At 47.9% G+C, this 25,904-nt stretch overlaps 1 protein-coding gene across 1 annotated transcript in view; it reads left to right on the forward strand.

Moving 5' to 3' along the window:
- BTBD16 (BTB domain containing 16) overlaps positions 1-25,427 on the forward strand; it is a 49,531-nt gene extending 24,104 nt beyond the window's left edge. The window contains exons 9-15 of the mRNA XM_068961744.1: positions 5,095-5,214; positions 17,648-17,739; positions 18,722-18,804; positions 20,402-20,479; positions 21,618-21,716; positions 23,642-23,830; positions 25,359-25,427. Of these exons, the coding sequence (XP_068817845.1) occupies positions 5,095-5,214; positions 17,648-17,739; positions 18,722-18,804; positions 20,402-20,479; positions 21,618-21,716; positions 23,642-23,830; positions 25,359-25,427 (730 nt within the window). The remainder of the gene's footprint in view (positions 1-5,094; positions 5,215-17,647; positions 17,740-18,721; positions 18,805-20,401; positions 20,480-21,617; positions 21,717-23,641; positions 23,831-25,358) is intronic.
- The last annotated feature ends 477 nt before the right edge of the window (positions 25,428-25,904 follow it).

A 25,904-nucleotide genomic window follows, 5' to 3' on the forward strand; every position in this document is an offset into this window, starting at 1 on the left:
TTCCCTCTCAGATGTAGTATTCCCCAAAGCTGTTCATTGGAAGGACTGAAGCTGAAGCTGAAGCGCCAATATTTTGGCCACCTGATGCAAAAACCTGACTCATTAGAAAAGACCCTGATGCTGGGAAAGGCTGAGGGCAGGAGGAAAAGGGGAGAACAGAGGATGAGATGGTTGGATGGCATCATCGACTCAATGGACATGAGTCTGAGCAAGCTCCGGGAGACAGTGAAGGACAGGGCAGTCTGGTGTGCTGCAGTTCATGGGGTCGCAAGAAATTGGACACAACTGAGCGACTGAACAAAAACGCTTCTCTGGCTAATAACACCACCACCTACCAGTTATGAAGCACTGGGGAGTATGGAATACTCTGAGTGGGCAATCATGTCTCAATCCTACAGCAACCCCTTTGGAGGGTGTTCCTTGTGGTTTCCCCCTGCAGAATGGAGATCACAGGAAAGGATTGCTCCCCTCTTGCAAAATGAGGGTTGAAATTTGAACCCAGCTCTGAGTGGCCTCAACACCCTTGGTTATTATCAGTCCACTGATGTGCTCTGCTCCAAACCTTCTTATTCCTTATTGACGGCCAGACACATGGATGGTCATATGGTCATATTTTTTGTTATAAAAAAAGTTACAGAGGTAGGCGGATAATACAAAATACAGTTGGATCCATCTCCTCGAATGAACACATGGTGAAGTTTTGTCATAAATTAAGAAATAAAACATCCAACAAAGCAGAAGTCGCCTTCCCCAGCCCTCCCTCCACCTCACAGCCTTATTCTTCATCTTTCCTCTTGTCTTCCTCCCCCTCCTAAAGTCAGCCGAGCCACTGTTGTGGATTTGTGTGCCTCCAACCCATGAGATTGCATGCTTGCTTACATATATGTACATGCAAAAATTATGCACAATACGGTTTTGCAAAGGTTTAAATTTCTCGTAGTGATTGTGACATTCTGCTACTATTCACGAACATCATGTGACTTATTCTCTCCATGTTGATATTTATGTACTTAATCAGCATTTTTAATTTTAGTTGTTGTACAGGGCTTCAGCAGATGAACAGAAAGCAATTTTTTTCATTCCCTTTCTAATGTCTTTTTGTTTGGTGTGGCTTCCTGTTTTGCTAGGACAATCAGTGCTGCAGTAGGTAACCTCATTCATATTTTCTTGTTCACTTGGACACGGCTTTCTCTATAGCCTATATTCAAAAGGAGACATTTATTGTTTATATGTAGTTTTCTCACACACACAAAATAGAGGACAGTGTCTTGTTAAGGCATTTTTACACCCATTATGTCCCAGTGGCCGCTTGTGAGCCCCTGTAAACACATGTAGAGCAGTCCAGATGTTTGCCTGTGCTGGAGGGAAGTTTAGGATCTCTGTGAGTTCCATCTTTATTCAGATCATTAGAACTCTTAGGTAAATGAAAAAATGTTTGAATGTCCTCAGTGTGATTATTTCCTGTAGGAACTAATATTTTAGCATTAATGCTTGGATTTCATCCTAGTGCAAACCCAACTGATACTTGGGTTTCCCAGGAGGCTCAGTGGTAAAGACTGCCTGCCTGTTCAGGAGACACAGGTCTGATCCCTGGGTCGGGAAGATCCCCTGGAGGAGGAAATGGCAACCCACCTCAGTATTCTTGCCTGGGAAATCCCATGGACAGAGGAACCTGGTGGGTTACAGTGCTTAGGGTCGCTAAAGAGTTGGGTACAACTCAGTGACTAAACAGCAGCTGATACTTGGCCTAAAAACTGAGGACTTTATTTCGACAATTATCTTTCATCATAAAATTGTAACCAGGGTCCTTATCCGTGGAGCTCTTGATTACTCTCCTTGTGTTGTAAACCCCTCTTTAGTAAGATCTCAAAGAAGCTTCTGTGTGGGGGGGCCTCAAGTGTGGGTTCTGCAACAGAAGCCACGGAGCCCCCTAGCCCAGCAGTGGTTGGAGTCCTGGCAGAGTTCTTTTTGGGAACCTCGTTCCAGGAGGCTCTGTGAGCTCTCCCCTCCTGCCTCTCCATTATTGCCCAGACAGTGTCAAATTCAGTCCTGTCTGGCCGCAGTCAAAACCGGTGCATCTGTAGGTCCTAAAAACAAAGAATAGGAAAGAGACTGTTCTACCGCATCCAGAAATAGTGGGAGAGATGGGAAGGTCACATTCCTGCCGTCCTTGGAGTTCCAGTTGAGCTTGGCTTCCACCCATCACGACCGCTGACGTGGTGGGTGAAGAGGCTGTGATACATTTGAAGCCAGGGTACACCTCCACAGTCAGAGACAGAAAATATCAATGGGTTTAAGAAACATTGCAATGACTCCTTGGAGAACTAAGTCATCAGAGGCTGTGAGAGGAGCTGTTTGGGAAGCATCCTTTACAGAGCTGACTTCAGGGACAGCAGCATCCTCTTCTCCTCATCCCTTATTTCTTGATTTATTTTCTCTGTCTCTCTTTTTTTTGTGTGTGTGTGGTGCTGCACGGCATGTGGGATCTTACTTCCCCAACCAGGATCAAACCCACACCCCCTGCACTGGAAGGGCAGAGTCTTACCCACTGGACTGCCAGGGAAGTCCCCCTTGTTTCTTATTGAGATGCCTTGCGCCGCTGCAGGCACTGTGGACTCTGGAGCCAGGATCCAGCCCCACCACCTAGGAGTTGGAGCTGCTGTCCTCTGAGCCCGTTACTGTGTCCAGGAATTGTGCTAGGCAAGCTGTGTGTGTGGTCAGCTCCGTGTGTCTCTGTGCGTGTGTGTGTTAGTCGCTCAGTTGTGTCTGACTCTGCAGCCCCGTGGACTGTAGCCCGTCAGGCTCCTCTGTCCATGGGATTTTCCAGGCAAGAATACTAGAGTGGGTTGCCATTCCCTTCTTCAGATGATCTTCCTGACCCAGGGATCAAACCCTAGTCTTCTGCCTTGCAGGCAAATTCTCTACCATCTGAGCCAGCAGGGAAGCCCAGAGCCAGCAGGGAAGCCCAGTCAGATCAGTAATGGTCCCCCAAAGATGTCAACAACCCAACCCCTGGAACCTGTGAAAATGTTGGGTTGCACAGCAAAGGGGAATCAAGTTTGCAGATGAGACTAAAGTGGCCCCAGGATGACCCTGAGTTGGGGAGGTTACCCTGGATTTCCCGGGTGCCCCTAATGGAATCACCGGATTCTTCAATGTGGGAGAGGGAAGAGGAAGAGTCAGAATCAGAGGGAGATTTGAAGATGCTGTGCTGCTGGCTGGAAGATACAGGAGGGGGCCACAAGCCAAGGCATGCCAGTGGCCTCTAGGAGCTGGAAAAGGCAAAGAAATGATTCTCCCCTAGAACCTCAGGAAGGAGCATGCCCACGCCCACACCCTTATCTTAACCCAGTGAGGTTCATTTTGTACTTAGGGATTCTGCAACGAAAGACTGAAGGCCAAAGGAGGAGGGGGCAGCAGAGGATGAGATGGTTAGATAGCATGACCAACTCAATGGACATGAATTTGGGCAAACTCCAGGAGATACTGAAGGACAGGGGAGGCTAGCATGCTGCCGTCCCTGAGGTCGCAGAGTCAGAAATGAATTAGTGACTAAACAACAACAAATTTGTGTTGTTTTAAGCCCCTTGGTTTGTGGCAGTTTATTACAGCAGTAACAGGAAACTCATACAACTCTTACAAACTCACCTCACACAGTCTTCGTAGTACAGTCAGTCTCCAACATACTTCAAGCTTCGAGCTTTCAAAGCTGTGAGCGTGCATTCATTCATATCCAGTCATGTGAGTTAGTTCACGTGCCTGGCATACCTCACATGTGTGCACCCTCTATAAGCAATTGTGTTTTTGTGTACTTTACTGTACAATACTGTATATGGTACAGGATCTTTGCTTCAAGTCTAGAATGTCTGGAAACAAGCATAAAAGCAGTGGTAAATCGCTAATTGTGTTAGTTGGGTACCTAGGCTAAGTTTGTAGGAAAGTGTGAAAGTGTTAGTTGCTCAGTCGTGTCCAACTCGTTCCAACCCCGTAGACTGTAGCCTGCCTGCTAGGCTCCTCTGCCCATGGAATTTTCTTGGCGAGAATACTGGAGTGGGTTGCCATTCCCTTCTCCAGGGGATCTTCCTGACCCAGGGATCAAAAGTTTGTTGGACTTAGGGACAAATTGGACTTCTGAGCTCGCTCTCCGAAAGAGCTTTGTGTATGTAGGGGACTTACTGTATCCTCTTAGCAATGGCTGTAATCGCTACATTACAGATGAGCGAGCTGCACCTGCAGGGCCGGAAAGCAGCCTGCAAGAGATTCCACAGCCAACTTGGGGCAGAACTGACCCCTGCCCAGGTCTGACCTCAGAACTGTGTGACTCTGGACAAGTTATTTCTCAGTTGGGTCTGGGACTGGAATATGACCAATGAGGCATTCACCTTGGGTGCAAAATTTAAGGGACACCAAATCCTTCAGCCATTGAGATAAAGTATATCTTAGTGCCACATTTTACAGTGAAAATTAACATGATGAACAAAACATTAAATTTTTAAATAAACAGGGTCAGTCTCAATAATATCCACATCTATAAAGTATGAAAGTGAAAGTGTTAGTCATTCAGTCGTGTCTGACTCTTTGCAACCCCATGGACTGTAGCCCACCAGGCTCCTCTGTCCAGGAATACTGGGGTGGGTTGTCATGCCTTTCTTCAGGGATCTTCTCGACCCAGGGATTGAACCTGGGTCTCCTGCATTGTAGGCAGATTCTTTTCCATCTGAGCCACCAGGGAAGCCACATCTATAAAAGTAAGAAATATATCCCAACTTTGCAGGGTTACTGGGTGGAATTTAATAAGAGGACAGATGGAACCACCTTGAGAACACCGTCTCCTACTAGGAGCTCATTCAATGAGATGGTCATGATTTTACAGTGCACAGCAGGTGGGTGAAGGCTCAGGTTGGCTGAAGGTCAAATCCCAGCCATGCCAGTTACCAGCTGAGTGACCCGAGCCTTGGTATCTCTCTGTGAGTCCACACAGACTCAGGGTGGCGTCGCCTCCTTCCTGAACTCACTCTCCACTTTTCACTTTCATACGCACAGCGTGGTTTTTGCTACTCCTCAACTGACTTCTCAATCTTTTGTTTTGGCCAGGTTGTTTACTTTTAGTGAGTTTCACCTTCTGAAAACACTCCTTTTGTGGGTCTACTTGCAGCTGAACAACAAAACTCAGACGTTTCCAATGTACGAAACCGTGTTGATGTTTTTTAGCAGGTAATGTAACTTAGTGCTGATTGACAAATTGTGGACACACTGTTTCTTTGCTCATAATACCATGGAGGAAGCGTTAGTGATACTGTTTTTCATAGTATCATTCAGAGGGCTTACAATGCAGTTTTCTTAAGGGATCTAAGATCATGGGATAACTTTGCACCACTAGATCACTTTGAAAAGTGTATAATAGGGGTTATGAGACAGTCATGTGCGTCTGTGCCACGACTGTGACAGTCTGTGTCATGTCTGTGACAGTCACGTGTTCTATGTCCAGTAAAAAACATGATACAAACGGTACTTTTTTTTTTCTCCTCAGGAAAATCACCATTCTGTATTGGCCTTGAGTTTTTCATACTTAAAATATACCTAAATCAGACCAGAGCATCCTGGTTTGTGTTTCACTAGATAGTAGCATTCCAAATGTCCGATGAAAAAGCATTTGAACTTAAAAGGACTTCATAGCATTAATCTAGTCTCTTAGACTCTCTAAGCTTATCAATTCTATAAGTTATATATCTCAACATTTCAGTGAAAGATGACAATTACAGAAAGAGGGGATATAGGTATACATATAAATGATTCCCTTTGCTGTACTGCAGAAACTAACAGAACATTGTAAAGCAACTATACTCTAACAATTTTACTCTACTCTGATAATTTTACTATACTCCAATAATTTTATTATACCCCAATTAATTTAAAAATTAATAACTATTACAGGATAAGGATGGGCACCATTTAATTATGCTTACTAAATGCAGCAATTCTGATCAGTACTTTCTATTTGTAATCTCATTTAATCTATATCATACTTGGGGCTGGTTTTATTATTCCCATTTTACAGATTGAGGAAACTGAGGTGGAGATGACTATCTTGTCAGAGATCATACAAGTGATAAGGGATTAGAGCCTGGCTTGAACCCAGACTTGCCAAATGCCGAGAAGCTTTGCTTGCCATTCCTGGAATGAGAGGGTTCCTCTCTTGCGCATGCTGCAGGTGGTTCAGTAGTGAATCCCCGGGTTTGGTGTTCAGAACAGTCGTGAGGCTGCTGCCCGGTTCAGCGCTGTTATTAGCCACTTGCCTTGCAGCGCGTCTTCTTCCCCTGCTGTGTCCTCCCCTGCCTGTGTTTTCCAGCTGTTCAGCCCATTAGCAGTGTCAGCTTGGGCAGTACGGGGCCCAGGAACAGGCTGAGGGTGAAGGTGAGCACAGTAACCTATTTTGCATCTCTTTGTTGCTGTTTAGTCCCTCAGGCATGTCCAGCTCTTTGTGACCCTGTGGACTGTAGCCCACCAGGCTCCTCTGTCCATGGGATTTCCCAGGCAAGAATATTGCAGTGGGCTTTCATTTCCTTCTCCAGGGGATCTTCCTGGATCAGGGAATCAAACCCACGTCTTCAGCCTTGGCAGGCAGATTCTTTACCACTAAGCCACCTGGGAAACCCATTGTGTCTTTTTAGCCTGTATTAAAACCTTGCAAATACTCTCATATCATCCAAGCTGGTGGCTGAGTGTGGTGGTCCTATGGGCAAAGACAGCGCCGGGAGGATCTACCCTAGATGGACTGTCTTTCCTTCATGGGCAGGCTTACCTTCTGTTCCCCACATCAGCAGTGATGGGGGCTTCCAAGCAAGACAAGGTGTGTTCAAGGAAATCAGGAGGTGCCTTTCCTTTTGCACAAGGGCATTTAGCAGAGAAACACGCCTTCCACATATTCATCAGCACGTTGACCTGCTTATGCCAAGTTTCACTGGCCTTGTTCCGAAGTAGTTAATCCTTTCCTAGAACATCTGTGCACCATGTCAACTAAAGAGCCCATTTTTTCCTGTGTTGTTATCGGGGGAAAGCAGTATTCATTGCCGGAATGATAGGTCCTTGCTTAGCTTCTATATAATTTGCTTTGAACTCAAATGTCTTAAATCCACACCCCCCCCAACTCTTTTAATAGCCCAAGAGGCACTTTTTCCAGTGAGTCATGCACACCAGGAAAAGTCACTACTTGGCACCAGGTTAGCTCTCCTACTGGAAACGTCTAGAACCGGGAGATAGGAAATGAGCTAGAATGTAGGTGATTCATTTCAACTGTTTTTCACTGGGAGAGGAACAAGTGGAAGTGAGGGAGCTGAGGCGTGTGGCCCTGAAAGTGAGGATTCCTGGGCCTGCCTGAGCTGGGGTCTTGAAGCTTCCTCCTGCCTGGGGGTGGGTCTCACAGTAATAGCTTCTCCATTCCTCCCAAATCCACAGTGATTCCATTTTGACCCCGGACCTCAGCCCTCTGCGCCGTGCGTTTCTCCAAGGCCCCTGAGCCTGCAGGGATTCCTTGTTGGAAACCATTCACGTGCTTCCAGATGGCCTCCCTGCCCAACCTGAGCAGTCGGGATGGTATCCTATACCCGGCACTGTATTCTCTGACTGCAGGGTGGGAGAGAGTCCTGCCAGCCTGCCCACCTGCCCCGCATCACTCCTTCCCTTCCCCTCCCTCTCCCTCTGGCAAGTTTGGTGTCCTCCTGGGAGAAAAGACGAGACAGTTCTGGACCTCAGATGCTCTTGCCCCTGGTGGTCACCCAGGCTCACCCCCAACTTGGAGGCCCATGGCCCGTTTTTAGGACTATGGGTGGCTCGCCTGTCATCCCAGCTCGCTCCCCAAGCTCAGAATCGTGGCACCCACAGGCGCTACCTGGTCAGTGGCTTCACCTCCCAAATGCGTGTCCTGGGTGTTCACTGGAAGGACTGATGTTGAAGCTGACGCTCCAATACTTTGGCCACCTGATGTGAAGAGCTGACTCATTTGAAAAGACCCTGATGCTGGGAAAGATTGAAGGCAGGAGAAGGGGACAACAGAGGATGAGATGGTTGGATGGCATGAGTTTGAGTAAACTCTGGGAGTTGGTGATGGACAGGGAGGCCTAGCGTGCTGCAGTCCCTGGGGTTGCGAAGAGTCGGACACGACTAAGGGACTGAACTGAATTAACCCAAGGGATCAGCAGTCTCCCTCCCTGGCACCCCTACTCCAGCCAGCTGGAGTTGCCTCCTCTTCTCTGTCCATCCATGGAGGGGACCCCGTGGGAGTTTCAACCACTGGTTCCCACTGAACAGCTTGGTGGGCACATGCATTTTGCCTCCCTGGGCATGTCATAAGCAGCTTGAAAGGGAGGGTTTGTAATCCTTTATTGCGGCCCCAGCTTACGGAGCACCATGCTGAGCATATAAAAGCTTAGGGAATGATGAGATTCCATCAAACATTCATCAGAGAAGTGGGTCTTACTATGCCGATGCCAGACTAAGAGAACAGCATGTCTGCTGCAACTCTAAATAAGAGGAGTGGCTGATAAATCTCCTTATTTATTTGCATATGTATTTAGGCCACACCCTGCGGCATGTGGAAACTTAGTTCCCCGACCAGAGATGGAACCTGCACCCCTTGCAGTGGATAAGAGCAGAGTCTTAACCCCTGGAATGCTAGGGAAGTCCCTCCATCTTTATTGATGAGTAGGGCCTCTTTGGTGGACTAGACTAGGAAGAGTTCTAAGGCTTTCATAAGGTTCAGTGAGAAATAATGCCTCACTAGGTTGGTGATGCCGACCTAGGACATGAGCAGGCACTGGCGGTGCCCAGGCTCTGTGTTGGCCTGAGGATCCTCAGGGCTGAGCTTCAGAGCTGCTGGCCTGAGTGCTCGGGCTTCGAGAAGGCACCTCTGCTCCCAGGGTGGAGGAGGGAGACTTCGGGCAGCCATGGTCTCCAGAACTGAGTCACCAGGAGAGCTGAGCTCCACAGTCCAGTGAAGACAGAAGGAACAGCTAGGCAGGGAAGTTTCCACGGCGGCTGATGGGGACACGCCAGGAGCAGTGAAAGGTGGGGCAGAGGAGCAGACCTCGGGAGACACTACACAGGCCTGGGAATGAGAACCAAGGAAGTTGGCTGTCTGGCCCCATTTTTACAGTTGCATCTGTTGTTGAAATTATTTAAATGACAGAGTGGTTTAGAAGAGAGGTCAGAGCGGACCTTCACAGTACGGGGATCTCCGCAACGGGACTCTCATAACGTGATAGCAGCGAGACTAGCTGCCTGAATGTCAGACCAGCCAAGAGTAAGGCTGAGCTGCAGCTCGGGGTTCCAGCTGGGCCAGCAGCGGCCCAGCGTCCAGAAAGGAGGGTTTGGAGCAGCAACTGAGCCAAAGAGACCAGACACTCCTTTGCTCATCTGTCTTGGCAATGTCTTGAGCTAGGAGGGAAGGTATCTGAGTAGTTAACTCCTTCGGCACCACTGTACCTGCAAGTAAAGACGTATGTCCAAGTCTTAGTACTCACTCGTGTTGTTTTATCCCTCTATTTTTTTCATTCATTCAACATAATTACTGGACATTTTCTCTATGCCAGTGGCACCAGCGTGGCTCAGAGGGTGAAGAATCTGCCTGCAGTGCAGGAGACCCGGGTTCGATTTCTGGATCCGTAAGATCCCCTGGAGAAGGAAATGGCTACCCGCTCCAGGATTCTTGCTTGGAGAATTCCACGGACAGAGGAGCCTGGCGGGCTACAGTCCGTGTGGTCACAAAGAGTTGGACATGACCGAGCGATTAACACTAATGGGGACACTAGTGGAAAGTTAAAGGGGTAATTCATTTCCCCATCACCATGTTTAAGAACTTCTTCAAGCTTATTTTCATTTTTGTCTAAATACATCAATATAGAAAGGGAACATGCACGTGTGTACACGTACCTGCGCACACATACACACACACGCACAGGCACACAGCTCAGCGCACACAGCCTGTTTTCCTGGCAGTAGTTAATTTAGAAAAACAAATAGTCTGTCCAGAATTAAATTTAACATTTCCTTGTAAGAAAAACAAAAAAAAATGTGAGCAAAACCGTTGCCTTCATTGGTCCATGGAGGAAAAGTCATCATTTCATTCCACTTAGCAGTCTGAGAAGCCCAGGGGAGCTGTAAAGACTCATCCATGGGAAAAGGGCCAGAGGCAAATTTTCCACTTTTTTTTAAAGTACATTTTTCATCAAAATATGAAACATACAGCAAAGTTCACAGACCTTAAGTGAACAGCTCAGTTAATTTCTGCAAAGTGCACACACCTGTTTAGTTACTCACTCATTCCCACTTTTGCAACCCCACGAACTGTGGCCCACCAGGCTCCTCTGTCCATGGGATTCTCCAGGCAAGAATACTGGAGTGGGTTGCCATGTCCTCCTCCATGGGATCTTCCCAACCCAAGGATCGAACCCATGTCTCCTCCATTGCAGGCGAATTCTTGACTGTCTGAGCCACCAGGGAAGCCCATAACCAGTACCCAGACCAAGAATCAGAACTTGACCAGCCCCCTAATGTGTCTTATCTCAGTCGCTATCTCACACCAAGGTAAACAATATCCTGCTTTCTTTTTCTAGGAGGTTTTCTTGGCTGCTTTTGAATTTTATATAAATAGAATCTTAGAGCATAGACTTTTCATGTCTGGCTTCTTTTACTCAACAGTATGTCCGTAAAATCTATTCAGGGATGGATGGCCAGGGAGGGTAGGGGCTTACTTTTGCAAATTGGTGGTGGAGCTGGGTGGACCTGGGCCGCCTAGATCTTCAGACACATCCTTTGAGATCTTAGAGTTAAGGGCAAGTCATGAACAGACCTGTTTTTCTTGTCTTTAGCTGCTTTATTAAGCCCTAAATGGGTCCCTCGCAGACACTGCAAGGGTGGATTCCAGCAACCTCACCAGAAGGAGGTCATTGAAAGCAGTCAGTGAAGTCAGTTTCCACCCAGTCCCAAATATTAGATTTCTCTGACCTCTGCAGTTAAGTCTTCTCCTTCCTAGTGAAAGTAATAGTGCGAGTCGCTCAGTCGTGTCCAACTCTTTGTGACCCCATGGACTGTAACCTCTGTCCATAGATTTCTCCAGGTAATTCCCTTCTCCAGCGGATCTTCCCAACCCAGATCTCCTGCGTTGCAGGCAGATTCTTTACCGTCTGAGCCACCAGGGAAGCTCCTCCTCCTTCCCCTGTCCTGCCCAAATCTGACCCAATTTTTACAGAGCTTAAGGACTCCTCCTGGAAGTCTTCCTGGATCTCACCTGCACACTGGACGTATTCCTTCTGAGTTTCTTGCAGAGAGAACAAGAGCATGTGCTGGCTGTGTGTGTGCACCCTGGTCTGACAAGCCCAGCACCACCTCCTCACATATACCTCTCGACTCACATATACCTCTCGAGAGGAGCCTCCAAGGAGAGCCACCCAGCCATGCCCTGTGTCCCTAGTGGCCCAGCCCTCAGGCGTCTGGAATGAAATGCACTATAATGCTGGGTGCCTGGTCAGGCAGAAGCCGTGCATCTCCTGTGATTAATGGATGGCGTTTGCAGATGTAACCATGCAGTGTTCATAAAACTGGGCAACCGTGGTGTGAAACTCAGATCTCTTTACAGGAACATTCGTTTTGAAGTATTCCATGAGCCATGGACATGCGGGTGGTTAAGCTGTTCTCTCAGAGTCTCTCCATTAAGCCCTATGCAGGGAGGTTCATATATTTCAAGTCAGGATTTCTCATGACCTGACTTTTGCATTTCTTGGTTTGATTTCTTCTCTGACTCTGACCACATGGCTCCTGTCTCCCTTAGCTTGGCTTCCAGGAAATTGAATCTCCTTCTTTTCAAGGTGCCTAAATATCATTGATTCCTATTCCTTCCTACCTTTGTACTTCCCTCACCTGGCTTCTTGGCTTTCCACCCAAACTGTGCGTGCCTGCTCAGTCACTCAGTCATGTCTGACTCTTTGCAACCCCAATGGACTGTAGCCCGCTAGGCTTCTCTGTCCATGGATTTGTCAGGCAGGAAAGAATACTGGAGTGGGTTGCTATTTTCTACTGCAGGGGATCTTCCCAGCCCAGGGATCAAACCTGCATCTCTTGTATTACCAGGCAGATTCTTCACCACTACGCCTGGGAAGTGGGAAGGGAAGCTACCCGGGAAGTCCTTTTACCCAAACTGGGTGAACCCCAAACGTCCTCTTCAACCATAAGAGTGAAGACTTTGGAGAACACAAGGAATGTGTCTGAATGCAGGAGGCCTTTGCAAAGGGCAGTTAGAGTCATTATTAGATAACATTTCTAGTCTCAGTTCTGCCTTTGGGCAAAGGTCAGGACCATCTTCATCTGCCTCATCAAGATGACATTGACTGCTCTTGATAAATGACCAATAGGACTTGGCCTGACAAATAAGCATGGCAACAGCAGACAGAACCCCACGAAGATTTAGGAAAATTGATATAGAATAGCCTGGTCTGTGCATGCATGTGTGTGTGATGTGTATATGCGTGTGTGCACACACATGCACTGGGCTGGAGCTGCATTCCTAGGAACTACAGGTAAGCGGAGGGGTGGGATGGTATGACAGGCTGGTGGGTCGGCAAGGACCAGGTCATTCATCTGGTTAATTCACTTAACATTATTGCAAGCTGGCGGAGAGCCAGACACTGTAAAGTGTGCTGTGAACATGAGTAAACAGAACAGATGAAAATCCCAGTCTTCAGAGTTGACAATCCAGGAAGCAGGGCCAAACGTATTCCATAAATGAGGTGTGTGTTGAAAGGTGTCAGCCCTGAGTCTGAGTCCCACTGCTGCTGTTTACTGACTGGAGGTTATCAATGCTCCCTCCTCAGTCTGACGTAGGTTCATTCTGACTCAAAGCAGAGGCCCAGCACGGCACTTGGCAGGATGCCCTGAACAGCAGTGACATTTGGTGGGTGATGGTGGTGCTGGCGACATTCAGAGATGTTGTTTCTTTACCACACTTTGGTGTCGGGAGCTGAGGGGACCATTTCCTGCTTCTTGGGTTTCAGAAGGCGTCCGGGTCTTCTGCACCGAGTTACCTTTTGAAAAAAAGCCCTTTCCCTTGTGTATTATCACCCCAAGTCTGTCATGTATTTCAAGCTTCACTTTAAAATATGAAATATTCAAACATTTCTCGTAGAGACGAAGTAATTTTTAACACCAATTTTTTATTGAGGTAAAAAACATAAAACTGACCATAAAAACATAAAAATGACCATTTTACTCGTTTTTATGTGTACATCTCAGGGGCATTATGTACATTCTCACTGTCGTACAACAGTTCCCATCATCCTTCACCTGAACTTGTTCTTCCTAAACTGAAATTCCATATGCATAAAGCAATAAATCCCCATTCCTCTCTCCCTCCGCCCCTGGCAACCAGCATTCTATCTTTGTCTCTGTGAATTTTACTGCTTAGGAACCTCATCTGCTTCCCAGGTTGACTCAGTGGTAAAGAATCCGCTTGCCAAGCAGGAGACACGGGTTTGAACCCTGGGCCAAGAAGATTCCCTGGAGAAGGAAATGGCAACCCACTCCAGTATTCTTGCCTGGAGAATCCCACGGACAGAGGAGCCTGGTGGGCTACAGTCCATGGGGTCTCAAAAGAGTCTGACACAACTTAGGATTTAAATAGCAGCAGGAACCTCATATAAGTAGAGTCATACAGTATTTGTCCTTTTGTGTCGGGCTTATTTCACTTAGCATAATGTCTTCAAGTTTCCTCTATGCTGTAGCATGAGTCAGAATTTTAGAGTGTGCATTTAAAAGGCTAAAAGTTGAAGTGCTGGGCTAATGGGGCTCTGAGTCTGAAGGGTAAATGATTCTAACTGATGACAGGATGGAGGAAAGGAGAAGGTCATGGCTCACAGCAGCTCTAAAGTGACAACCTGCACTGGTCTGATGGAGACTTTTCCTCGGCGCTGTCTTTCAGGAGGTCAGAAGGAGGGATTTGTTCCCAGTGCCTTGTGAGCAGAACCCAGAGGGGACCTGAGCATGTCTTTCAGAATCAAGGATCTATGAACCATCCTCCCTAAGGGGCTCATGCTCCAAGGGTTTCCAATGACCTTTAAGAGTCAGATACCATAGCCTGAAGCTTTTCTCAGAAACGTTAGTCAGTGTGTCCAACTCTTTGACCCCATAGACTGTAGCCCACCAGGCTCCTCTGTCCATGGAATTCTCTAGGCAAGAATACTAGACTGGGTTGCCATGCCCTTGCTAACCCCAAAGTGTCTGTACAGACAGAGCTCAGCACCAGGGGAAGCCAGGCCAGCCTTTGAGTCCACCAAACAGCCATGCGAAGGGGCTCTGACTCCACAGCCAGCTTCCCCACTTCATGTGACATAAAGCGACTGATGAGTGTGTTCATCCTTGGCCTAGAAAATCCAGATGCCACCCCTCCCCACCCTGACCAGCGGAACTGAGTTAGATTAATATGCTCGGGCTGTCTCCAGAAGTCTCGACAGAGTCCCGGCTCTGCCATGGTCCACCCTGTTGGCTCTAGGGGTAAGATTATGCCCATTGATTTGAGGGGTTGGACCATACCACTCAGATATTTGGGGAATATAGAGAATTAGCAGCTGAGGCCACTGTTTACTTCCTTTGAGGTGGCCTGGAGCTCCATTGAGTTAGAGGGTGGCAGCTTTGGACAGCAAGGAGATCAAACCAGTCAGTCTTAAAAGATATCAACCCTGAATATTCATTGGAAGGATGATGCTGAAGCTGAAGCTCCAATACTTTGGCCACCTGATTCAAAGAGTTGACTCACTGGAAAAGACCCTGATGCTAGGAAAGATTGAAAGCAGGAAGAGAAGGGGATGACAGAGGATGAGATGGTTGGATGGCATCATTGACTCTGTGGATATGAGTTTAAGCAAACTCTTGGAGATGGTGAAGGACAGGGAAGCCTGGTGTGCTGCCGTTCATGGGGTCACAAAGAGTCAGACACGACCGAGCGACTGAACCGTAAGTGATAATGAATGCCGCCAAAAACCTGATCCTGCATTTGACCAGCTCCAGTCCAGGTCTCTTTCCCTGGGAGGAGGAGACGATGGTGGTAATTGAGAGGACCAGAGTACCACTGGGACCAGCAGCTGTGCCCAGCACTTCACAAGAACTGTCACCTCTACTTCTCCCAGGGAAGTACATGTGACCATTGTCCCCCCGGACGGAGAAGGAGATGGAAACCTGGGGAGGCAGGATCCTATGGTTGATGGCTGGCTGCCCCAGGACTGGAACCTGGTCGGTCTGACTCCAGGGCCCAAGCTCAGGGACCCCAAGCATGGCTGGGCAATGGATGAGCTGACTTGTGACCTGGCCAAGTCAGCCACCATCAGTGCCACTTCCTGTGACCCAAGGGGCCTGTCTCAACAAAACCCTTCCAGAGTCCTCTCGGGGAGGAGGTCTCTCCGTAGAGGTTCTGGCTGATGGTTGTTAGGTCTGAGTGCCTCTTGCAGGGAGCCTCGGGTCCCTCCTTACCCTCCCAGCATCCTTCCCACAAGCTGTGGAGTTGGCACCTGGGGGCTTCTGAGCTGGAGGGGAAATCTGTCTTCTAGATGGTCCTTTCCCTTCTGGGCTGAGACCATATTAACCTGCAGCTCCAGCAAGTTCAGTCTCCTCCCGGGCTGCTCTGAGTTGGGGGAGCCCTTGCCGAGAGGACAGGCTTATTCCTCAGAGCACGAATCTGGACGGGGGTGCTGTGCCATCAGCCCCTTCTTCCCTCCTTGATGCCTGAACCTGCCACGATGCTGCCCAGCTTCTTCTTCCATTAAATGGTAAGAGAGAGAGAAGGAAGTGGCATTCAAATCAGAAAAAGGAGGCAAGCAACAGTTTTTGGTCCAGCAAAGAGGTCCGTGTTTCTTGGGGTACTGGCATGGCCCCCACTAGCCCAGCTCTTACTGCCCTAGGTAATGGAGGGCTGGTTTCGGGACCAATAGCCTTGCACTCCTGGAAGTATCAGCTTTCCTTTATTTATGCCTGTCCATCCACTCCAGAGATAGGTCCCCAGTGCTTTCATGCTAAGCTGCTTCAGTTGTTCCAGCTCTGTGCAACCCTATGGACTGTAGCCTGCCAGGTTCCTCTGTCCATGGGATTCTCCAGGCAAGAATACCGTGAAGTGGGTTGCCATGCCCTCCTCCAGGGGACCTTCCTGACCCAGGGATCAAACCCTATGTCCCTTATGTCCCCTGCATTGGTGGGCAGGTTCTTTACCACTTGCACCACCTGGGAAGCCCAGGTCCCCAGTGGATTCTAATAGTCATTGAATTTGCATTCACTTACTCGTCTTCATGCTCCATCCCTTCTCCCAATGCCTCAGCATCCCTGATCTTCTCTCCTGGGACCACTGCCATGAAGGAGTTGGAGAGCCCCAGGAATTCCCAGATCTTGTGAAAACAAATGGTCCCCAGGCAGGGCAGTAGGCACCCCCAGCTGAGGCGGGACATGAAGCCAATGGAGCGTTCAGTCTGGCTGGGACAGGGTGTGATTTGGACACCACTCCTGATTCATGGAAAAATATCCTAAAAGTGCCCTTGGCTGGTCTCATACAGGAACTGACTTGAGGGAATGGCTACGTTTCCAAAGGGACTTGGAAAATTATCCCTTGTTGTCCCCATTGGTCAAAAGTGACTATTTTACAAAGCAAGTTGTTTCAAAACAGGAGTGAATGTGTGTACGTGTCTTCTCAAGGTGAGTGTGATCTCAGCCCAGCCCTGACGTCAGCCACGTGTGGAAATTAACCGAGTTTAGTATTAACAGTGTTGCAGAGCTGATCCCGGAACCAGCTGCTAAAACGAGTTACCCACTCATCTGACCTTGCCTTTTAATTCTACCAGAAAGTGCTTCTTTAAAAACAATTTTATTTAGCTTTGACTGTGCTGGGTCTTCACTGCTGCATGGGCTTTTAAACTGGGGGCTTCTCACTGCAGTGGTCTCTCTTGCTGCAGAGCACGGGATCTAGGGGGTTCAGGCTTCAGTAGTGGTGGCTCCTGGCCTCTAGAGCAGCTCAACATTTGTGCACATGGGCTTAGTTGCTTCATGGCACTTGAGATCCTCCAGAATCAGGCACAGAACCTGTGTCTCTGGTGTCTCCCACATTGACAGGCGGCTGCTTTACCACCGAGCCACCAGGGATGTCCCAGAACGTGCTCTTGAAATGCCTCAACTGCCCTTTGGCCAGTTACTCAAAGGGCAGCATGTGTGCAGGACGAATCAGCAGCTATGGGTTCAAGTCCTGGCTGAGTCGTTGTTTTTCCCTCTGTAAAATGGAGCCGATGGTATTAGTCCTGTCTGCCCCCTTGAGAAGCTTGTGAGACTCAAGTGAGAAAATGTATCTTGCAACCCTCTGTACAATTCCATGTGTTCCATCATCATTTAATAAGTATTTGTGAAGCACCCACTGTGTGGTACAGAGAGGGATATAGCCTTTTGTCTCGTTACAACCTCAGTGGCAGCCGCCCTCTGCTTCCACACTCCCCATCCATCCAAGAGAGAACCAGGCACCATCTACCTCTGCTGGGTGGGCTCACTTAGCCTCTGATGTGACTTTCATGAGACCCAGCCTATTCCAGAAAGGAGGGTTCTGAAAGCCTTTTATCCTCTTTGCACCTCTGCTAAGCTTCCCCAAGAACTGTTCCTTTCTGGACCGGGATGTGGGACAGAACTTGATCTCGCTTTTCCTTTGCCTGCGTCTGCACAGCATCACCAAAGGTAAGTCCTGCCCATGGGAGGGCGTCTAGGGGAGGCTGTTGGCTGCCCCACCCCTCCGCACTCCCAGAGAAGCCCACCAGCCATTTCCAAAAGAATGACCCACAGAGATGTTATGGGGAGGGAGGTGGGAGGGGGGTTCATGTTTGGGAACACATGTAAGAATTAAAGATTTAGAAAAATTAAAAAAAAAAAAAAAAGAATTAGCCGAGATTGAGATCTGGCTCTATCACTTCCAAGGTGTGTGATTTGGGGAAAGTCACTTAGCCACCAGGCCTCAGTTTCCTTGTCTGTAAAATGGGGATAATCAGAGCTTCTGTGAAACATGACGATGGATGGAAGGGACTCAGTGATTGTGAAAGTGCACTCGGCTCCCGGGACTGCGTTGTTGCCAACTTACCAAGTGCCTGGCCTCTTAGTGCGGCAGCCCCTCTGGGTCATTCCCTTGCTCGGCAGGTTGGTAGAAAACTGTGGCTCTATGCTCCAGGCTAGAGTTTCCTCATCCTTATGCTCTGGGCTCAAGGCAAGGCTTGGAAAAAGAGGGAACTCTTGGGGAGTGTGTTTGGGGCAGCCCAGGTGGCCACTAGGTGAGGTGTTTGCATCTGAAAGGACATTGGAGAATTTTTTCAAAGCCATTTCTAGCCATCCAGATTGAATGAGTAGCTCTAACCCCACAAATGGTTGATGGAGCCCAGCTAGATTTGTCCAAATGGCTTCTAGACACTCCAAAAACACTTGTTTATCAGATCTCAACGCGCCCTCCTGGGCAGGATTGTGGGAGGGGGGTGGGGGAGGCTGGCTGTGGACACTTTGGGAGAAAGTGCCTTGAAATGTCCCACTTGGGTCCCACATGTCTAAGGATGGGATAGGAATGCTCTCCCATCCTCAGCTCCCGGACTTCCTCTTCTTCTCCTCCGTAAAGAAGACTTTTGCGGTTCTGTTAGGAATAAATCCATAAGAATGTTCCCTTTGTGCTTCTTCCCAGGCAAGGATCTGGAAGAGCTTAGACACATAAACTTCTTCCCTGAATCCTGGCTGGTCCGGGTTACAGCCAACCACTACCATGCGGTAAGTCGCCAACTCAGCAAGGAAAACAGTTATAGAAATTTATTGTCTTCGCTTTTTCTGGGGATGTGTTTTGCATTTGAAACCTCTGGGCTTCGGAGGTTGGGAAGTATCTGGATCCTTCCCCAGGGGAAGTGGATAGAAGCATCAGCCCTGTTGACCTGAAGAATCAGGGACCATTGGCCACATGGCCCTCCACATTGAGTCTCCTCACCAACGCAAATGTCATGTACTTATTATTGGACTTTTTTAAAAATGCAGAGAAATTGAAAGAAAGCAAATGCATAGCCTCAGACCCATCACCCAAAACAACTACTGCTAACATCTCATTGCATATGACCTTCCAGTATTTAAAAAAAAACACACTTAATGAAATGTTCTATTATCACTGTTTTTAATGGCTGCAAACTCTTTCACCAAAAGGATGTGCTACAAACCCTAACCCTAACCCTACCACTTGGTGACTGACCAGTGCTACTTGGCTTCTCCTTTGTTGTAGAGAAATCATGGTGTTTCTGATCGGTAACTATTATAAATAGACTGTATGGTGAATGCATTTGCACATGATGGTTTATTTTGACTGAGAATTATTTTCTTATAGGAATATTTGAAGAGCAAAAAATACTGGCCCCAAAAGAAATGTGCACTTTTGTTCTTGATACATATTAGCAAACTTGGGGCCAAATTCCTTCCCTAGTGATAAATGAGGTGCCTTCCTTTGAGCTCAGCAACTCAGAGCATTTTCCTTTTCCATTACTTGTGTCAATTGTGAAGTGAACAATGGCATCTCATTTTTTAATAGGCATCCCCTTTATTACTAGAAAATATGAATATTTTTTCATGTGGTGTTTCCCCCTTTGTGAATTGTCCGTGCAAACTACTGTGCTTCTTATGTGCTTCCAATTATGCGTTTTCAGAGATGAAATGGGGCAGTGTTTGAGTTCTGAAGGTTTATGAGTCACTAGTTAAAATTCAGTTCAGCTCAACAAACATCTATTGTAATGTGCAAACCACAGGGCTCAGTGGCCCCCGCACAGCAGATAAGGCCTCTGCGGAACTGTGCTCTTCTGGGATGTAACTCAACTGTGCTCTGACAGAGCAGGGAAGGAGAGGGGTGACAGAGAGGGGGGGACAGTCTCGGAGCTGGAGCTGGACACTTCAGGGAGTGCCCCACCTCCCTCTTCATCTCCTTCTGGCCCACACACCTCCTTCCTTTTGCCGTCCACCACCAATGTCATCCTCCTGAAATTTGCTGCCTCCTAACCCCAAGCCTGCCATGTGGGGCCATACCTGGTCTTGACTTTGTAGCCAAGAATATGCTCTACCTTGTGATTGGGCTCCCAATGAACACATTTTATTTCTCAGCTAAGAAAAAAATGCTGGGGCACTTTTCATGTCCTCATCTTTGCATTCTGTAAAGTCTTTGAACAGGGTACCTGACTAGCAGGTTTTCAGTAAGTACTGTGGACTGGATTCATGGGTGGATGTAGGCTCCAGAGACAGAACTCTTTTGAACACAGTGAGGGATGTTGGGATCAATGCAGTGAAGATGTTGTTGAGGAATCAGGTTGCTGGTAAGTGGTGTATTTTTTCCTTTCAGCTGGAGAATGGGGGCGACATGGCCCACGTGAAAGACCTAAGCACCCAGGCGGTGAGATTCGGGCTGCTTTTTAACCAGGTACTGACCACCAGGCTGAGCAAGGGGAAGAACCATCCCACCTCATGCTTGGTTAGAGACCTTTGTACAATGGCCATGGTCAATTATTACCTGTGGCAAGATGGCCAAGGCAGAAAGGGAAATTGTAGGTGTCGCTCTTGAACACTCACCACCCCCTCAGGGGTAAAATTCACAAGACAGGGCCCTGGGATAGGCCATTCAGTAACTTGATATACACAGCTGCAGCGCCCCATGAAGTTGACCAGCTGTCTCAGTTTTCAGGGTTGGAGTCATTTCCCTGGGGATGTAGAACTTTTTGTTTTAAAGTCAGGAAAGACCTGGGCAACCTGGGATGAGCTGGTCATCCTCTTCCTCACAAATATGGTGAGCTGCCAACCGCTCAAGAAGAGATTCCGCTCCAAGCCCGTGGTTAAGGTTGCCAGGGTGGCTATTCTGGGCAGCTATTTTGATGGAGCCCAGACTCAAATCAGCTGTGAGTCGGAAGCTCGGCTGCAGAGCACCCGGGGGCTCAGCCGCCAGCGGAGCCGGAGGGGCCAGCAGCTGCACTGTCTCGGGCTCCCTCGATAGGCGTGGCTCTCCAGGAAATGACTGCCACCCTCCCTCTTCACTAAAGCCACCAAGAAGTGATCGCAAAAGAGTTCATATTTTAGGGGTTTGGGGCCCTGAATCTATCATCAGATACTGCCCCCTGGGTCAAGCCTGGATGGGCTGGGTCCAGCCCCTTGGCTTGCAGAGATCTGTCCAAGTGGACAGACTGCAGACAGCAGTGGCCAGGACACCCTGCAATGCTGTGGGCATGGAGGGTCTCTCAGGCCCACTGAATTGTAGCAGAACACTCTGTTTTAAAGGTCTGCAGACTGCGGGTCATCCAAGAACGTGCTTAACTCATTCTTCTCCCCACTAAGCGGCATGTAGAGTGAAAAGTATAGCCCCATGAGTGCCAACCTGTAGAGATTTGTAAAGTCACTACAGTTTGCCTTTTCTTCTCCTTCCTAGGCTAAAATTGTTGCCGTGTTTTAAATCACAAATCAGTCCCTTTAGTCTTTGCATCTAGATTTGGCTTTGCTATGTCCTCTTCCCTTTGAATACTGAAGGTGTTTTTTTCCTGTCCCTTTGTTGCTTACCTCTCCTCATTTAGGAGTATACGACACATTCAAAAGTGATTACCTTATATGGATTCTTCTTTGAGATAAAAGGAATCAAGCATGACACTACCTCCTACAGTTTTCATATGCAGGTAAGGAGGACAGAGCAGAGGAGAGGTATGTCTCTGAAACAGCCTTTGAGATTCAGTTGATTCATATTGAATAATTGATTAAACATGAATTGCTAATTCATTTGGAATGTATTGTAGGCCTGGTATTAAGAGAGGTATGTCTCTGAAACAGCCTTTGAGATTCAGTCAATTCATATTGAATTAATAATAATTGATTAAACATGAATCGCTAATTCATTTGGAATGTGTTGTAGGCCTGGTATTAATCAGGCTGATAGATGTAATGTCATTTGATTTTTGCAACAGCGTTCTGAGGTTGCTGCTATTAGCCCATTTAACGGATGAGGATCTCAAAATTGAATGTCTTCATGTTTGTATGGCTTCCACTGCTAAGGCCAGGGTTAAATGCTAGTCCTCTGAAACTACATCTGGGGCTCAATTCATTTTATTTATTTTTTTATTTTAAGGGTTTTTTATATGGACTATTTTAAAAGTCTTTCTTAGATTTGTTACAATATTGTTTCTGCTTTGGTTTTTTGGCCATGAGGCATGCGGGATCTTAGCTCCCCAACCAGGAATCGAACCCCTATCCCCTGCATTGGAAGGCGAAGTCTTAACCTGGACTGCCAGGAAAATCTGTCAACATGCTTTCAATTTGTACATGCTGGGTGATGCTTTACAGGTGGCCCTTCTTTCATGGAGGTAGCGTGTAGTGCCTGGAAAGACAGAGGGAATGGTCTTGTTTAGGGTGGCAAAGCAGAGCTGTGGACAGGACCCTGGAGGAGGCAGGAGGGTGAAGGCCTTCACTTCCAAGCTCCTGCTGGACTTTGAGGAGAGGCAGGAGAGCTGGCTTTCAGAGTAGAGACTGAATTCAAACTGCCTGGTGAGCTGTATCATCTTGGTGAGCCCAGGAACCTCCTAAGGTCCACTCTCCAGAACTTTAAGACAGAGAAGGTAATACGACCTACCTGCCTAGGTTGTTGTGAGTATGAAATGTGTTAAATTGTGCAAAAAACTTGGAACAGGGCTCCCATGATGATGGTGACAACTCTGATGGTGGACCCTTATGCTCCACTTAGGATTTGATTAGAAGTCTTATAAACTTTAAGCTCCTTGAGAAACGCTATCTTTAATATTACCATATCTCTTTAAAATTTATTTATTCTCAGCTGCACTGTCTTCACTGCCGTGGGAGAGCTTTCTCTGGCTGCAGTGTGTGGACTCCTCTTTGCAAAGTGTGTTGGCTTTTTTGGTTGCCAAGCACGGCTTCAGTAGTGGTGGCACATGGGCTCAGTTGCCCCGTGGCATGAGGGATTGTCCCAGACCAGAAATCAAACCCTTATCCCCTTCATTGGCAGGCAGATTCTTAGCCACTGGCCCACCAGGGAGGCCCTATCATATCTTTCTTTATTACCACTGCCAATCACAGTATCAGGAAGGTAGGGGTGGTACCTTTGGATCATGAATGGATACATGAATGAGAAACCTGGGTTTTCTTCCAGCTTAGCCACACCTCTTTATGTGTCCTTGAGCGGGTCACATCTCTTCCTTGGGCCAGTCCTTGGTCTTCAGTGACTCAGGCATTTCCGTACGTGATGGATTTTACTGAATGGAAGAGGTGAATTATTTAACAGTAGTCAAAGTGCTCATATGAATACTATGTCGGTTTTTAAATTCTGGCAAAGCCATGTGAAGACCTTCCAATTCAGTACAGATTGACTTCCTGGCATTTTCCTGAGTTGTCCAAACCCCAGTCCATCGGCCATTACTCACGGTGAGGGTTCAAATGCCAACTGACTCAGCAGCAAGTGTGCTCGGGAAATGGGGCCATGGAGAAGTGCTTGCTCCCTGCACACATCAGACAGGAGGGCTTGCCAGGAACCAGGTTTTGCTGACTCTGGGTCACCGGTTTCAGTCCCACCTAAGGCGGGTCCCCCTTCTTGCAGAGAATAAGGCACACTGACTTGGAGGGTGCCTCTGCGGTCTATGAGAACACTCCCATCAGCCTGAGAGCAGAACGCCTGGTGACCTACGAGATCAGAGCCCAGACCCTGGTGGATGGCAAGTGGCAAGAGTTCAGGACGAACCAGATCACGCAGAAGTTCGGGTTGGTCAAGCCATCCTGCAAAAGCCATGTGAGTGCTCGTCTTTTCTCTTTGATTTCTTTCTTTTTTTTTTTTTTTTTGCTGTTTCTCTCCTCCGCACCTTTTTTTGGGATCACTTGCTTTACATCTCCAGTGCTCTATGGGAGAAGTTTGTTAGGTTTTTAAACGATTATCACAGCTCCAAATTACACTAAAGAGAAACCTCCTAGAATGAAATCTGGGCATACTGAAAACTCTTAAGTCAAACCAGGCTGCTTGACTCGGGTCACACCAGGTCCTTTCTCCAGCTTCCCTAGTGGCTCAGCGGTAAAGAATCTGCCTGTAGTACAGGAGATGCGGGAGGCATGTGTTCAATCCCTGGATCAGGAAGATCCCCTGGAGGAGGGCAGAGCAACCCACTCCAGTATTCTTGCTTGGAGAACCCCATGGACAGAGGAGCCTGGTGGGCTACAGTCCATAGGGTTGAAAAGAGTCAGACACTACTGAAGTGGCTGAGCACCCATACATGCAGGTCCTTTTTATAAATATGGAAGGGTACTTTTAGGGGGAGGAGGGATGTTTGGTGGAGGGTATCTGTTGCCAGCACCTCCACTCTTGCCTGGACATCTCCTGTCACTTCCACTGAAATCCACAGCCCAGCCCACCTGCCTGTTGCTCATCCGAGGAGAACTGAGGTCATCTGCCTCAATGGGCTGCCCTGGCATCCAGGTGGATTCAGTACCTGGCTTTGCTCCTGATGACTGCAATCCAGAAACTGCCAGAGAGCCTGTCTGCAGTGCTGGGAGGCTGTGAATCCAAGCCCTCACTGCCCTTCAGGGAATGGGTGTGTGCGTGCACACCAGTCCTGGCTGCAATCAGAATCACCTGGTCCTTTGCAAAGTCCCCAGGTCTGAGTGCCTCCCAGACTCGACCAGATATCCTGTGGGGGTTGGGGGGGACCCAGGTATTAGTATTTTTCAAAGCTTCTCAAGTTATTCTCTATGATGTTAGAAATCAGAATAACAATTTCCTTGTGCAGGCGGGAGGCAGGAGGAGAAGGGGACTACAGAGGATGAGCTGGTTGATTGGCATCACTGACTCAATAGACATGACTTTGAGCAAACTCCAGGAGTTGGTGAGGGACAGGGAAGCCACATCACCATGACTGTGCCACAGTCCATGGGGTTGCAAAGAGTCGGACACGACTGAGTGACTGAACTGAACTGGGGAGGCGGGTGCAGGGGAAGCTGGAATGTTGACCAGGAGGGAATATGAGAGAGATTTCAGAAGTAACTGAAATGTTCTTTATTATGATCAGGATGGTGACCACACAGGAGTGCTCACCTGGGAAAATCCATCAAGATGTTTCCTTAAGTTTGGTGCACTCTCTTGTGTTCAAGTTAGACTTAATTTTTTAAAGTTTGTTTTAAAACCCTTCCCGATGTGATTCTTGGTGTGCAGCCAGAGTTGAGAAGCAAGCACCTTACACAGTTGCTAGGCCTTTCTCTTTTCAGCCCTTCTAGAGGGTGATTCATTTATCCTAAAAGTTTGATTTGCTTTGTTTTGTTTCATCTTTTAGGCCTTGAAAATCCAGACTGTGGGCATCCCTATCTATGCAAGTTTTTCATTCGTCTTCTCATTATCTTAACAGTTTTCAGAAGAATTTCTCCCACTGGTCCACATAAGAAGAAATAAAGTAACATTAAAGGGGCTGCTCAAATATTCAGCTGACTCTCCTTGTTAGCAATGGTCGCGTTAGCACTTTTGTTCACTGTCTTGTTCTGTTGGGCTGCTATAACAACCCACCGCAGACTGTGGGGCGGGGGGCTTATAAACAACCGAACTGGATTACTCACAGTCTGGAGGCTGGAAGTCCAAGATCGAAACGCCTGCAAATTCCATGTGCTGTCTGGTGAGAGCTTGCTTTCTGGTTCATAGACGGCTGTCTTCTCCCCATGTCCTCACATGGTGGAGGGGGTAGGGAGCACTCTGGGGCCTGTTTTAATGAGGGCACTAATCCCATAGGGAGGGCCTTGCCCTCCAGACCTATTCACCTCCCAGAGGCCCCACTTCCTAAGGAGATTACCCTGGGAGGTTAGAATTCAACACGTGAATTCTGGGGAGA

Source organism: Capricornis sumatraensis, chromosome 23, assembly GCF_032405125.1.
Source record: "Capricornis sumatraensis isolate serow.1 chromosome 23, serow.2, whole genome shotgun sequence".
In the NCBI taxonomy this organism is placed as follows: Eukaryota; Metazoa; Chordata; class Mammalia; order Artiodactyla; family Bovidae; genus Capricornis; species Capricornis sumatraensis.